The sequence below is a fragment of the Parasteatoda tepidariorum genome, chromosome 5 (genome assembly GCF_043381705.1).
Source record: "Parasteatoda tepidariorum isolate YZ-2023 chromosome 5, CAS_Ptep_4.0, whole genome shotgun sequence".
NCBI classification, from domain to species: Eukaryota; Metazoa; Arthropoda; class Arachnida; order Araneae; family Theridiidae; genus Parasteatoda; species Parasteatoda tepidariorum.
The window spans coordinates 45,954,548-45,969,828 of record NC_092208.1 but is presented as its reverse complement, the minus strand read 5'-3'; the positions used below and the strand labels follow the sequence as shown (position 1 = coordinate 45,969,828).

At 31.1% G+C, this 15,281-nt stretch overlaps 1 protein-coding gene across 1 annotated transcript in view; it reads left to right on the top strand.

The window, feature by feature from the left end:
• The first annotated feature begins 4,802 nt into the window (after nucleotides 1–4,802).
• The window catches only part of LOC107450228 (dipeptidyl peptidase 1), a 35,713-nt gene continuing 25,234 nt past the window's right edge, over nucleotides 4,803–15,281 (top strand). The window contains exons 1-2 of the mRNA XM_043049896.2: nucleotides 4,803–5,253; nucleotides 9,528–9,822. Coding sequence (XP_042905830.1) covers nucleotides 5,091–5,253; nucleotides 9,528–9,822 — 458 coding nt within the window. The 5' untranslated portion in view covers nucleotides 4,803–5,090. The remainder of the gene's footprint in view (nucleotides 5,254–9,527; nucleotides 9,823–15,281) is intronic.

Sequence of the window (15,281 nt, the reverse complement as noted above, 5' to 3'; positions counted from 1 at the left end):
AATAATGAAACACAATGCATTCGAAATGTCGTCGTATGACTTCATTCTTATCAATCCTTTATTTGAGAATGATTACAAAGTTGTTAACAAATTTGTAGTCAGGCAGTTTTCTTATTTTTTTTAAATTTAAGTTCCACTGTATTTTTTGAGTCAAAATTTAAATCAAGATTCTAACCGGCTTTAAAAATTTTAAAAAGTGGATTAATTGAGTTCAATAGACGCAAATAAAGCCGGAAGTTTTTTTTTCTAACATAGAAATATGTTTTTGGAGACAAAAATTCAAATTAACACGATTGCTTTCGTAACAATTAGGGTTGAATACGATTAAGATCTTTCATTAAAAAATGTAAAAACTGGTAGCTCAATTATTTTCAGATTAGCTTTCATGATATAAAATGATGAAGAACAAACTTAATATCAAGTCAAATGATAGATGTCGAAATTCTTAAAAGCTATATGCTAAGAAATATTTTATTTTGTCCTTATCGATATCGTGCTAACAGCTCAGATGTCGCTTAAATTGAAAATGAGGCAAATCTGACATAAAGCGATTTAAGAAATTCTGTGTTTATTTAATGAATACTATTTTCCATTTCTTTAATAGGTATTGCTCTCCTTTGTTTTTCAATTGTTATTAAAGCCGTATTATTAAAGGGTCATTTACCGGACACTTTATGAATTTTTTATAAATATTAGATTCAAAAGAAAACTTTGATACTAATATCAAGTCAAAGGGGTGTCAAAAGTTCTTTAAATAAAAACATATGCTAAAAAATACTTATAAAACAGTTTAAAAAAAATGTTATTTTGTTTTTGCAACTCTATATAGTTAGCACAGGTGTCGCTAAATTCGATGATGGTGAAAATAAGATGTGAGGAGAGTTAAAAAACGAAGGTAAATTTCTCTTCAAGAAGTTCCCTTGTCTTCTGGATTGGTTTCAAAATTACAAGGCTACGTAGTTGAACTGCGGTAGTCGTCAACTCAAATTGGGTTGGCTGTTCAACTACGGTTATAAATACATATTATTAGAAGTTGCATTCGAAGGAGCGTTTGGAGGACACTTTAATGATTTTTTTTTATAATTTTTTGGTTCAAAGGTGAACTTTGAAATAAATTTCAAGTCAAAGTATAGGTGTCAAAATTTCTAAAAATCTATACATATGATGTTGACGTATGCCTGTTTAGGCAGAGGGGGTGCAATTGTCCTTGTTTTCCATTGGCGCCATCTATGGCCAAGAATTCGACTTCTGCCACACCATACCCGTTTATAGGGCGGACCCATTCATGCATCCATTTATTCATCCACAGATCGTAATTGTGACCTGAATCAGAGAGTGATCGATCTAGAATCCAGTACCCCCAGAGGTATTGATTTGTTATGGGAACATGGAGGACTTTTGCGACTCGACAGATTTAACGTGCATCAGTCACTTTACTACACGGGGAGTCTTCGGCCGGCGGGTTTCAAACCCACAAACTCTCAGACATGGGTCCAGCTCCCTACCGACCAGGCTATCCCGGCCTTATACATATAATAAATATATTTTTAAAATATTTAAAAAAGAATTTGTCTTTGTCACTCTTTACGGTTAGCGCTGGCGTCGCTAAAAACAATGATATCAGGAGGGTTCTTTTATAAAAAATGCTTTCTGTTTTCTAATTATAATTAATAGCTGCACTTTAGGGGGTCACTACCCGGACATTTTAATGATTTCATATAATTTTTTGGTTCAAAAGGAGAACTTTGATATTAATGTCAAATCAGAGGATAAATGTCAAAATTTCTAAAAATATTTATAAATTAAAATTTTTTTAAATTTTTATTTTGTCCTTGTTACTCAATATAAGCAGCATAGATGTCGCTAAAATGGATGATGATGCAAATATGAAATGAGGCTGATCGAAAAATTCTGTTTGGCTACATTTAATGTATACTATTGTCTATTTCGGTTATAGGCTTTGCTGTCCTTTATTTTCGAATTATTATTAATAGCTGCGTTTTAGGTCGCCGTTTCTCAGACACTTTAATGATTTTTTAAAAATAATTCTCAGGTTTAAACTAGAACTCTTATAATAATATTAAGTCAAAGGATGGGTATCAAAATTTCGAAACACATACATGGTAAGACATTTATAATTTTTTTTAATTAAATTTTTTCTGTGTAGTAAAAGGTGACTGATGCACGTTAAATCTGCCGGGTCGCAAAGTCCTCCATGTTTCCATAACTAATTAAACCTCTGGGGGTACTGAATTGGAGATTGATGTTTCGCTGGTTCAGGTCAAAATTACGATCTGTGGGTGAATGAATGGGTCCGCCCTATAAACGGGTGTGACGTACGAGTGCGGCGGAAGTCGAATTCTTGGCCGTAGATTGCTCCCCTGGAAAATAAGAACAATCGCACCTTCTCTGCCTAAATGGCCGAGAACAACAATCTTTGTCTAAGAAAGGGGATGGGACGGGATTTTTAACGTAGCATTTATTTACAACTTTGGTAATTTTTTTCTTGAAAATGAGGTGAGATCCCATTGATTTTCTTTTTGTTGACAGATACATTTATCTACTAGATGGTGTAGTTAGTTTTTTTGATCAACGATACGTTTTTTTTAAAGTTAAATAAGAAATTGCAGATTTTGCACTTTTTTTCAAAGTTTGATTGGCTATGTCTACTCAAAGCATCGATAACTCAGGAAAGTGCCGGATCACAGAACTTGTCCTATTGGAGAACTTTAATATTCAGTTAAGAAATTATTAGGTGTTGCTGTTTTACCTAGATTTTCAAGGCAGAAAAAAAGCCCAAAACCGAATTTTTCACTAACTTTGACAGAGCATAACTCTGAAAAGCAACAATGCTGTATCAAAACGAGTGCATGTCTATAACTAGGCAGCGATATACTAATGATAAAGAAAAACAGAAGTTTGGTATGCTATTGCTTTCTGCTGATAAACCCCTTAAGACATGCTTATATTTCACTTTTAAAGAAATGACCTTGAAAATTGATATTTTTTTCAATGGAGGAAAATTTTTTTAGGGGTTCAAAGTTGCATGATACTCATTTTTCATAACCAACCTTAACATAAAAAAATAATAATAATCAATCCAATCAAAAAATGCAACTATCACACATAGTCTGAAATTTAAAATAATGGCTCTTAATATATTATCTATCATTCCTTTCATATAGCAATTACTATATCATTGCAGGAAAGAAATAGGACTTTAATGGATATTTATTATGGGTGGAAAACCTCGGTATCTTCCTACCATTGCCGGAGCACCGTCAGTAGCTACAGAAATGATATTAGTCAAGGGTATAGCTTTTAATTCAGTCAATAGCGTTTGATCTGTCGTATTGCTTTCTAAACATTTAGCAAATAACAATTCTTGGTAAAATTTTTATTTTTTTACAAATCGTACATAAGCTAAAAGTAAAAGCTTCGTTTCCTGGATAAGTGGACTCGTCAAGCTGTATAGAAAATTCAGAGATTTTTAAGTACTCACATAAAGAATTTTCTACACACTGAGATATTTTGTCAATCCTTCTTTGTACATTATTATTACTCCGTGGAATTCTTTTTACAATGTTAAAAGCTGGTTTGTGCAACCCGGTAAGTATTACATCACTTATAGCTAGTAAGATAAGGACTTCAATAGTGTGAGGCTTTCCGGACTTTGCAATCATGTAATATATCGAAACATGCAATCCATCGTCACCTCGCTTAGATGTTGTCCCTATAAGTTGTTGCAGCGACGGTGTTTTCAGATATTTTTCTTTGACTGTTTGAAAAATAGTTAAATCTTTATCTTTTTTGTCACTATGGATTTTTATCAATTGTTCGTTAAGCTTTGGAATGTTTCATTGAATCACTTGTTATAGTTTTATCATATAGAAGACACATAGGCAATGTACTATTTCCTGGTAAAGAAATAAAGACATACTTCAAATATTTGACACTGTATTTTCGGCGTCTTTTCTTCGACTCATTCATATCTCTTAAAAAGGGAACAAAAGATATAAGAAAATTTGCAAATCAATTGTTTAATTTTTAACAAACCACTGTTAATAATTATAAGCACCCTCCTTTATTTATAGTTTACTTAGGACGTAAAAATCGCTGCTATTTTATTTATCTTAATTTCTATAATAATAAAAACCAATCACAATTTTATTATTTTATATTAAACCTCACGCGGACCCCCTGACGTTGTTCAGGGACCCCTAAATCAGTTTTTATTTTTCATGGACCCCCTGAATTGTACCATGGACCCCTGGGGGTCCAGATGGACCACTTTGGAAACACTGCTATAACCTCTCGATAAACAAATTTTATTTTAATGTAACAATAAGTTTATTGTCAAAAAATAAATTTTTTTACTAAGCTATCGCAGGGGTTGGTGAACGCTAATAGTTGAAGGCAGAATTCCTAATATTATAACAATTATAAAAGAAGAAATTAGAAGTACCTCTTTTAATGTTAAATTTTCTCATAAATTTTTATTAATTTCATGCGCATGTTAACTGAAGATATTTTGTTAATTGAGAATCATGTCATATGACTTGTTTTTCGATTACGGTGTGACTCAATTGATACTATGGGACTAGAATAGTTATTTTACTCTATAGATAGTATCTTGATTCACGGTCATTAAATGTTTGGCGTGAGTAAGAACGAATAAAAATAAGGGTTTCAAAAAGTTTGGGAAGATCTAAATTGTATTCGCCTATTGGGTGTTTTGAATTATGTGAATGTGAGCATTTACCTCACGTGACTAAATCAATTAGCAACTCTTCTTTCACTGTACTAAAACACAATAGAAAACAACAATCGGATAGAAACCTTTCTGTGCATTTAACACTGAGAAACTCTCAGATAACATCAATTACAATACGTGATACGAATTATCAGGGATTTCTAAATTAGGATCTAATCAAAACATGTGCTTGAATATCAAAAGAGTGAATAGTATCTAAACTCGTGATAAGTTCGTCACTCAGAGATAAAATCCACATACTTTAATCAGCTGTTTTTGTAGCTTTAAGCGTCTCTGTTTCTTTCAATCCACTATCAAACTATTTCTTACGATCAACATGGAAAGAGGTTGGATAGTTGCTGCTCTGTTGGGTATCTTGGTAGCCTGTGTAGGGGCTGATACCCCAGCAAATTGTACCTATGAAGATGTCAGGGGTACCTGGATGTTTTATGAGGGGGAAAGAAGCGGGGAAAGTGATCTAGATTGTTCTAATTTCCGAGGTCAGTTAATTAATATAAGTGTCATTTTTTATTTATTAAGGTGGCCACAACCACGAAAAACGTAAAAAGTATTGACTTTAATTGCACTGTAATTTTAAGAATTAGACTGGGAAAATTTAATATCTGTTTTTTTTTTCTCTCTCTTTAATTTACAAATTTATTTTAGTTCATGGGAATTAGTAAAAAAATTTTTTTTTCTTCAATATTTTTCAACTACTTTTTAAATTTTTCCGTGGTCGTGGCCCTCGTATTATTATAATGTTGCAGGGGTCAAAGCTTCCTATTGAAATTCAAATAGTAGTAAGAGAGTAATGACATTTTTCGTTTATTTTTGGATGTAATGAGATATTTTAATTTCCACATTTTGTGAGCAATGTGATTAATGATTTTTAGTTTTAAAAATTGTTGCTCTGTTGTTTTTAATTTAAAGTGAAAACTAAGTTTTTTGCTTGTTTGACGGTTTAAGTTAAATCGACTGTCGTTTTTTAATCCTTAAGGAGGCTATACAAAGTGCTTTGACTCCTAATTTAGGATGGTGTATTCGTATATATTATCGTGCATTTTAAGTTCAATTTTCTTTAGCCTTAAAAATCTACTCTGAGTCTTATAATGAGTAGAAAATAGGTACAAATTTGACCGAATTATATATATAATTTGATAAATTATACATTTATTTTACAATGTGTATGGATTTTTAAACAGTATTTTTTCCGTAGTATCTTAATTTAATGCTGAGTTTCTTTTTATAACTTCTCATTTTAATGCTTTTTTTTTATATTTTTTCTTTACAAAAAATAAAGTGTATTGTTTGTTATTAACAAAGTTCTAAGAGAAATTACTTTGAATATTGTTGTTTACTTAACATAATACTTCATACAATTCCTTACAGATTTATTAAAGCACCAATAAATGCAATAAGTAAGGAAAGCACTAAAAATGCAGTAATTTTTACTGCCTAAGCTACTATATTCAACCAATTTAAAATTCGAAAAATATTAAGTGATAAGCTTTGATTTGGATGTGGACTAGAATTTGCATTACTCATTTTTCAAAAATTTTGGTTCACATTTTCGTGTCAGTTTTCCCCAAAATATTTAACCATCTTATCTCTTGCCTTATTATTACTAAATAGTATTATTTTCAAAAAAAAAAAATTAAAAAATGGTACTACAAATGCTGTTTCATTATGTGGCATTTATAGAAGGACAACACTCTCCCCCCCCCCCAAAAAAAAATAGAGAGGATTTTTTGACATTTATTTTGCTACATTAAAATGTTTGTGTCAACCAGAATATATTAATAACATAAATATCTTTAAGTAGGTCAGAAATCATTAAAAATTGATAATTGAAACTAAAGGTGGTTGTTAATAATAGAAAATATCCACTTTGCTTAAGTGCAACTGGCCTACAATATTCTTTACTAATCCAGTTTTCTTATCACTAGAAAGTATTGCATTTACGCAGGAAACGGAAAATTCCGACAGGAAATGGCACAAAATGATTTTCACAAAAGCACTCGTATTAATACCTAAAGGTACAGTTCCATCGATTGATCCATTAGATACTAATTTTCCGTCAACGGATTAGTTGAAAATCAAACTAAAAGAAAACATCTAAACTAAAATCCAGTAAGAAAATATCTCATTAGGGATGATGAGAATTCTGTTTTTCCGTAGACTTACCAAAGCTGAACTAATACCTAAAGTAAATATGTATATGGTGTGGTAATTATAAATGTATTCTCTGTTTCGAAAGCAATCTGATCGAAAAAATATTCTCCACCACTTTTTAATTTTATGAATAAAATGTATGTCGAGTCTCAGCCGTCAAATAAAAAATAGGGTAATTATTTAAAAGGGCACTTCTACGGAATTTTTGCTGCGATTACGGAAGATTTTTCCAAGTGTAAGAAAAATGTATGCCTTATTCTCGGTTTAATAAATTCCATTTAAAAATGTGTTAAAGTCTAATAATACGTAATTTAAAAATGCCCAGGCATACCCTCAGATGAGGAATTTTCATAATTTTAGAAAGTATTTTTTCTAGTGGTTGCGAAGATTAGAATTGTTTAACTTTAAGAATTTACAATTTTATGATTATTAAACTACAGTTCGACAAGAAAAGCATTTTATAATATTAATTAATTACAGTAATAAGAACTATATGTTGGATGTTCCATTGAGGCTGTCTTTAAGGTATATTTTTTGATTCTTTATCGAAATGAAAATAGGGAAAACTATAAAAAGTGCATTCTTTAAAAACTGTGAGTATAATCATAAAAAAATCAAGAAATATAATTTCTGCAAAACGCAAAATACCTTCTCTCAGAGGATATATAACGTCCTATCGTTCAATAGTAGTATACAACTAAATCATTGTCCATTGATTTTGCCAGTGGAGCATATAGATACCATTTTATTTCTTAAATAAAGTATTATTTTTCATGCGTGAAACTTTTCTTGTATTTTAATGAGTGTAGCTTAAGCATATTTCAAGGAAAACAGCACATTTTATAAAATTTTTATACTTAGTTTAAAATTGGTTAAATGTCCGTTTTACTGTTTTTATTTTATTTTTTCTTCTTTCTTTCTGTATCGTCACCACGGAGCATTCTGTAAATATGATATGAATCTAATATAATTTGCAGTAGGATAAGGAAAAACGAGTTAAGAACTTAGACAAATTTTAACAGAGTGTTGTGTTGTGAAAGCACTTCCTTATAACTAAGTGAATTTTTTCTGTTGCCTGCTATTTAATCAATATGAGGTTCTCAGTTTCAAATACCGACTAATAAACTGTTAATATATCGTCGTGGATACCAATGAAAAAAAAAAACTCTAAATAACTTTGCTACCACTATTTACTTTTTGGTGTATGTTATTTATCAAATATAATGACAAGAAATGCAAACTTGTTCCAATTTGTACGTAAATTTTTCCTAATGGTTGCAAAATTTGTATTTTCTAGTATAACTCTTTCGTTTAGTAATAGTTAAAAAATAAATTTACCCACCATACATGCACCGAAGAGCCATTACATTATGACCACCTTTAGCCCTCAAAACTACTAGCACCCGCAGTGGCATTGATTCTACAAGGTGCTGATAGGTAGTCTGAGGTATCTGGTACAAAGCACTCACCAACTGGTCCTGCAATTCCCTCTCATTGCGTGGGGGTAGCGTGGCAGCACGAATTTGGTTTTCCTAGTAGGATCACAAATGCTCTATTGGATTAAGGTCAAGTGAATTTGGGGGCCAAGACATGACTTGAAAGTCACTGCAATGTTCCTCGACGGTTCGACCCTTATGACATGGTGCATTATCCTGTTGGTAAACACCATCCCCCGCAGGAAAAACTGTTGCCATGAATGGGTGAACCTGGTCTGCAACTATGTTCAAGTAGCTTACAGACGTCAGGGATTGTTCTATGAGGATTATGGGTCCTAATGTGCCCCATGAAAACATTGTTCCTGGGCGAGAAACCATGAAAACCTGGGCGAGCCCATTGTTATAGATGGAGGGTGGTCATAATGTAATGGCTCTTCGGTGTATATATGTATATCAGGGCATCCAATGATCAACCAAAAATAATCAAGTGATAATAAATTAATCATCAAACCAAATAAAAACTTCTCTGAATAGCCAACCCCCTACACTTAATTACCTTTCATCTTATAGATGTCAGTTTTCTCTGCATGCCAGTTCATTCTGTATCCCTGTATTTAGGTTGTATATTCCACCCTATTTCAGTTATCTCATAGTACAGCTTTAAAGTTTTGGCAAAAGTGGAAAAAAAATACAAGATAATTTTCAATTCCTTATCGCTTTATGAAATTTCTTAACTAAGCGATTGGAATTCCTGATAATTATCTGAATTATTCTCACATCAATGTTACCAATTTTCTTTTATAGCAGACATATAGAATAGTATTTTTTCTCCTGAGTTTGAAGTTTTTATAGGTAAAGGTAATATCATGGATATATCAATTCTCTCAGTTGCAGAAAGCAACTTTGTAACCCTTTTAATTTTAAAAAGCACAATCCTGATTTATTAGGGCAACAAACCCTTCAAAAAGGTTCACATATTTCTTGTTTTTATGTTTTTTTTTTCCATTCTCTTTATACAAAATAAATTTAAAGCTAAATGTTTCAATTTTTAAAAAATTAGAAATGAACTGTTTTTTTTAGAAACGTCCAACTCTTCAAAAAATGTTATTCTGATCATGTTTTCAATTGTAGTTTTAATTCTCTAAAAATATTTTTCATTACTATAGGACCCACACTAAACTCTATGAAGTTTGAGTTATTATTTCCTAACATAGCTGTAGACGAATTAGGAAACAAGGGTTACTGGACCATCGTATACAACCAAGGATTTGAAGTTGTAATCAATTACAGAAAATATTTCGCCTTTTCAATGTACAAACAATCAGGAAATAATGTTACGAGTTACTGTGATACTATACTACCTGGATGGAGTCATGATATCTTGGGTAAAAACTGGGCCTGTTACAATGCCCACAAGATAACACCTACAACAGCACCTAAGTTCCACATGGAACCGTCACTGTAAGTAATTGCAATATACCCTTTTTTCAATACACTAAAAATTGTTAAGTTTCGCAGGCTTTCACGATTACAACAATTTACAACTCTATTGAGAGTATACATATACACGCACTGTAAAAAATCGTAGTATATCTGGTCGTATACTATCTCGTAGTGGTAAGATAAGATACGCATTCATAAGAGTCAGTGAAGTTATTTTTGCGATGCAATGTAATGCGAGAATCAGGTAGTTTACGATGCATATATATGCAATATTTCATTGAATACACATATTCAATATATAATGAATATGAATACGAACAAGGCTTAACAAAATCGAAGCGGATAGAAATTAAATAGTATAAAATTATTTAATACAATTGGCAAATCATAGAATGCATATATTCAATAAAATATTAATACAAATTCGAGCAATGCGTAGCAAAATCAAGGTGGATATAAATGAAATATTGCAGTTCATATAATGTATAAATTCAATAGAACAGGGGTTTCCAACTAACATGAAGCCGGGGGCCACAATTAAACATACAAATCAAACGGCGGGCCGCAACTTCATCAAAATTTTTTGTAGGACTCTTTTATGTTTGAAGGAACATTAAATATTACTGTCAGAGTTTTACCAAGTTGTACAAAACAAAAGTATTGAATTACAAATTAAAATAAGAAGTAGATTTTTAAAAATATTTAATTGTTATTAATAATAATTTTAAAGACATAAATAAATAATAAAAATTCGGGCTACAATAACTTTAATGTGCACCTATGTATTAAACAATTAATGTGTAACAGATATCTAATTGTTAAGGTATTAAAACTTATATAGTAGCACACAAAATATTCAATGAGAAAAATTGAGGTTTGTCTGCTGTAACCACCAGAGAATCGGTATTTACATTTTAAATTTACAAATGTGTGTGTAAATATTTTCGTCAAAAATGAGGGGTTTCAAAAAGTTAAATCGGAGAATTTCTTCGAGAAAATTTTTGATACGCACATGCCAAATTATATTCACAAAATACAAAAGAAAATGAAATAAAAAAGAGCAACATACACGATCATTTTTGTATTTGAATAAATATTTTCTTGGATGCAAAACATGAAAAATAAATTTCTTTGCACCGTTGGTATGTTAAATTTCACAGAAACGAAGAAATTAGGTTTTTATAAACGAGAAAATATTTTAAACCCGTATAGAGCTTTTACGAAAACTGTCCGCAGAAAATGACAACTAATATGTTTTAGTTCGCGGGCCGCCAGTTGGAAATCACNACAAAAAAAGGCTTCGCGGGCCGCCAGTTGGAAACCCCTGCAATAGAATATTAATATGAATTCGATCAAAGTAGGTAGAAATTAAATATTATAAAATTATTTAATACGATTGATAGATATACATGAATTATCTTAAGAAAATATAATTTCCTTTATTATACAACTAAAAGCATATCTGCCCTTTTTTATAACAGTTTACTTACTTCTTCCGTTCCTGTGACATCGTGAGAGACATAGCCAAACTTTCATCTTCTCTGCTAGATTAAGAGACTATAATAAAAAATGTTGCTCACCTATTTTCAAGCGTGCGCCAAAATTGGAGAAAATAATTCATGAATGGAGTAAAAGCATCTGAGCTTGGTGTACGCGTTATCAATTGTTGGTGTTAAGATTTAACTATACCCTTTAAAGTATGCATGAATGATGAACGCTCAACTCGGTATTAATTTGAAATAACACACAATTTTTATATTTTTTCCACATCAAATTTGAATGGGTATTACACTAAGGTTTTTACAGTGTGATTAGATGCACAAAGAAATTACGAATGAATCATCTAAGATAGAAAATTTAATTTAACACTCTTAAGTAAAAAATTATTCATTCTAGAATTATTCATTGCTTCATGATATAAAAATGAGACGGAAAAAAATTCTATATGTTCTATTAATTTTTCATTGAACGCAATTTTTTAAAAATTTGTATTACCGTTATGTTTTGAGAAATTTCTCACTATATGTTATATTTAGTTTTGTAGCTCAAAAACTATAAAACCTATCAGCTTGAAAAACGAAAAATGTACAGAGAGTACGATGAAATAAAAAAAAAAGTTATCCTTTGATGATATGATTATTAATTTAAAATTATTAACTGTATGTAGCCAACAGGCGAGTCACTCTGCGTTTCTGGAAAATGCAACTAAAGAGTTGGAATTTAACAAACTGAAAAGGGCCATTTTTATTCGTGAATTTAACATCTTTCTTTTCTTAGAAATTCTAGTTGTGTTATTAAAATTTTATACTTTTTGCTCTAAACGTAACAAAGACAAGCTAGTTTGCTTTTCTTTTTGGTAAAATAAAGGGGCACAAAAAGACGGGTTAAATAGGTAAGTACCGTGATTATTTGTGAGAATAGTTAATCGTAGTATTTTCAAACACATATTTTTTTTAATTGGAACACAGTAGTGCTTCTATAAATAAAAAAAAATTCAGTCTAAATAAAACTTCTTGGTAGGCAAAAACTATCCTTAAATCTTAGGTTACAATCATGTAACCATAGGATTTCACGGTTTGCACCTTCTTGTAACGGGGGAAACTGCTTATCATGAAAATAAGTTTGTCTTAAAGCTTGTGACAGAATTGGATGCAAAATTACGTTTAAAATGTGACAAATATAAAGTGTTTTTTTTTTTTTCAACATAAAGGCTATTTAATGTCCTTCGAAAAAAAAAAAAAAAAACTACGCGAAGACTAACTTTTTTCTTGTAATAATTGTTTTCTAAGTTGGGTTTAAAATTACAAAAAATCACACTCTACAGGCCTCTCCTATCAGCCGAACGTTCTGTTGCGTAGAGTTAGCTGGTTCGAATCGGGAACTCTGATGTATCTTTGTGATGTCCTTTTTTAATTAGTGTTTTCTGCTCATTTTGATGTAGTGATTGTAATGGGCGCACAACCCGGCATATGCGTAACAATAAATAAATAAGTAAGGATGCTAATGTTGATTCATCACAGGAGGCAGCAGTAAATATTGTTCTTTCAATGAAATTTTAGTTCAACAACGAGAGGCAATGATGATTTGTGACTTCAAAGCAATCGAAAGGGTTGGGGAGGCAAGTGACACCCTTTGTATTTCAAATTAATGAAATTCTTATTTAAACTTTTGAAGCAGATGGAGCTCTAATTACAAGCCAAAACATATTTTGCTATTTTTTAATTATAAAAAACTGTCTAATACAGGGGTGTCAAACTCAAACGCTAACTTGGGCCAAATAAAGAATGCTTAACTTTAGGTGGGCCGCAAAAAAAAAAAAAAAAATCAGTGTTCATAGAAACAAATATTTTTATTTTGAATAGTACATTGTAATAAAAATATATAAAGTAAAATTATTGTTTGATATTTGACATCTGTTCGCAGCTACTATCCTTCCTATTTCGGGAGAAATTTTATTTGCCGAGACTACTTTCAAAGTTGACCCAACGTGAGCGTTATTAATACGGTTTCGGACAGGAGATTTATTTCCATTCATAACAGAAAATAATTGCTCGCACTGATAAGTACTTCCAAACATGGAAATAATTTCATATGCGAATTTTCGAGTATTTTCAAACCTAGCATGTAAATATTTGTAAAATTCAGGCACACTCACTTCAATGAATTTTGCCTTCAAATTTGAGTCGCCCTGAATCTCAATCACTTCCATTTGCATATTGCTGGGTACTGAGTCTATATTTATTGAGAAAATCGAAGAAAACAAACGAAATTTGTTTTCCAAAGAATTAAAATCTTTGTTTCAAATTCTGTTCTAAGATTTTAAATTTTTTCTGCGTATTTTTGATACGATGCAGTATCCCTGGAATGGCAGGTGCCGCAAGCCAATTAGAATTTTACATTTTCACGCGTACAATTTAAAATGATCCTTATAGTTTATAAATAAAGTATATTATAATTTTAAATGCTAGTTTCCTTTCTAATTAACATTTCTATTTTATTTTTACTTTGAGTCGAATATATTGACTGGGCCGCAAAAATGTTCATCTCGGGCCGCATGCGTCCCGCGAGTTTGACACCCCTGGTCTAATAGTTACTTAATTGATCTGGAAATGGATTGGCCATGTTCTACGTAAAGCTGAAAAATTTAAAGTAAAACAAGTTTTTGATTGGAACCCTCAAGGCAATAGAAAAAGAGGAAGACCTGAAAATACTTGTCGCAGGACGATTGTAAACGAATTGAAAATAATAGGAAAACATTGAGAGATGCAAAATATCTGGCCACAAATAGTGAGATGGAAAGCTATAGTAGAAGCCCTATGCTCCATTTCGGAGAAAAGAGGAATATGTATGTAATAGCTACTAAAAAAAAATCTGTTAGAGATTATCAGACTTATAATTGTATTCAAATACAAATGGAAGTAGCTCGAAAATTTTTTTCTTCACTCGTATTCAAAAATTTACCAATAATGATGTTTGTAAATTAAAGAAATTTCAACGATGAATAACTGTTTCTCACTGATCAAAATAACTGCAAATATGAAAAATTGTTGTTTTGCACTTAAGGCAGAAACAGACATCGGTGTTTCATAATCATAAATTATTAAAATGCTAAATATAATATTTTTTACTTATTTCAACTAAATTAATATACAGTCTCTAGTCAATTTATTAGACGCACTATAAGATTCTATGTAAAATCTTAGTGATACTATGCAGCTTTATTGTTTTTACGCAACTGAAACCGGTTTGTACTTGTTTACGTTCGTGCATCAATTCAGGGATGAGAGTAGTTGGAAAGTAAAAAAGAGGAAATTCAAGATGAATATATATATATATATATACACACACACACACAAAAATTTGACAAAAAAGTGCAATTTTTATACTTGTAAACCATGTGATTATAAATCCTTATGATTAATTTTAAATTGGCATGAATATATAAATCTGAATCACATGCATGATTTTAAATTAAGAGAATATGAATCCCGAAATGAGGCTTCTAAATCACATGAATATGAAACTCTATATCGGATTTAAAAAATGCGAAAATACAAATCATGGTGCGTAATTTTTAGATCACGTAAATACGTATCACGATACGTAATTCTTAAATAGCGCGAATACGAATCCCACTGTCTAATTTTTAAAGCACGCATAAATAGGAAAACCGATGTTTGATATTACAACCGCAAAAACGAATCACGACATTGGATTTTAAGCTCGCAAGAATACGAATCGCTATATAGGGCTTTAAAAGTGCGTAATTACAAATCGCGATATTGGATTTTTAAATCTCGTAAATAAGAATCGCAATGTACGACATTTAAATCGCCTGATTAAGAATCGCAACGTTCAACTTTTAAATCAGGTAAATACGAAAATCAATGTTTGAGGGAGGAATGAGGACTTCAATACTTTCGCTTCGCGGAAAATTTAATTCCTCATAAAATATTTTAACTTGTGCAAAAAAAAAA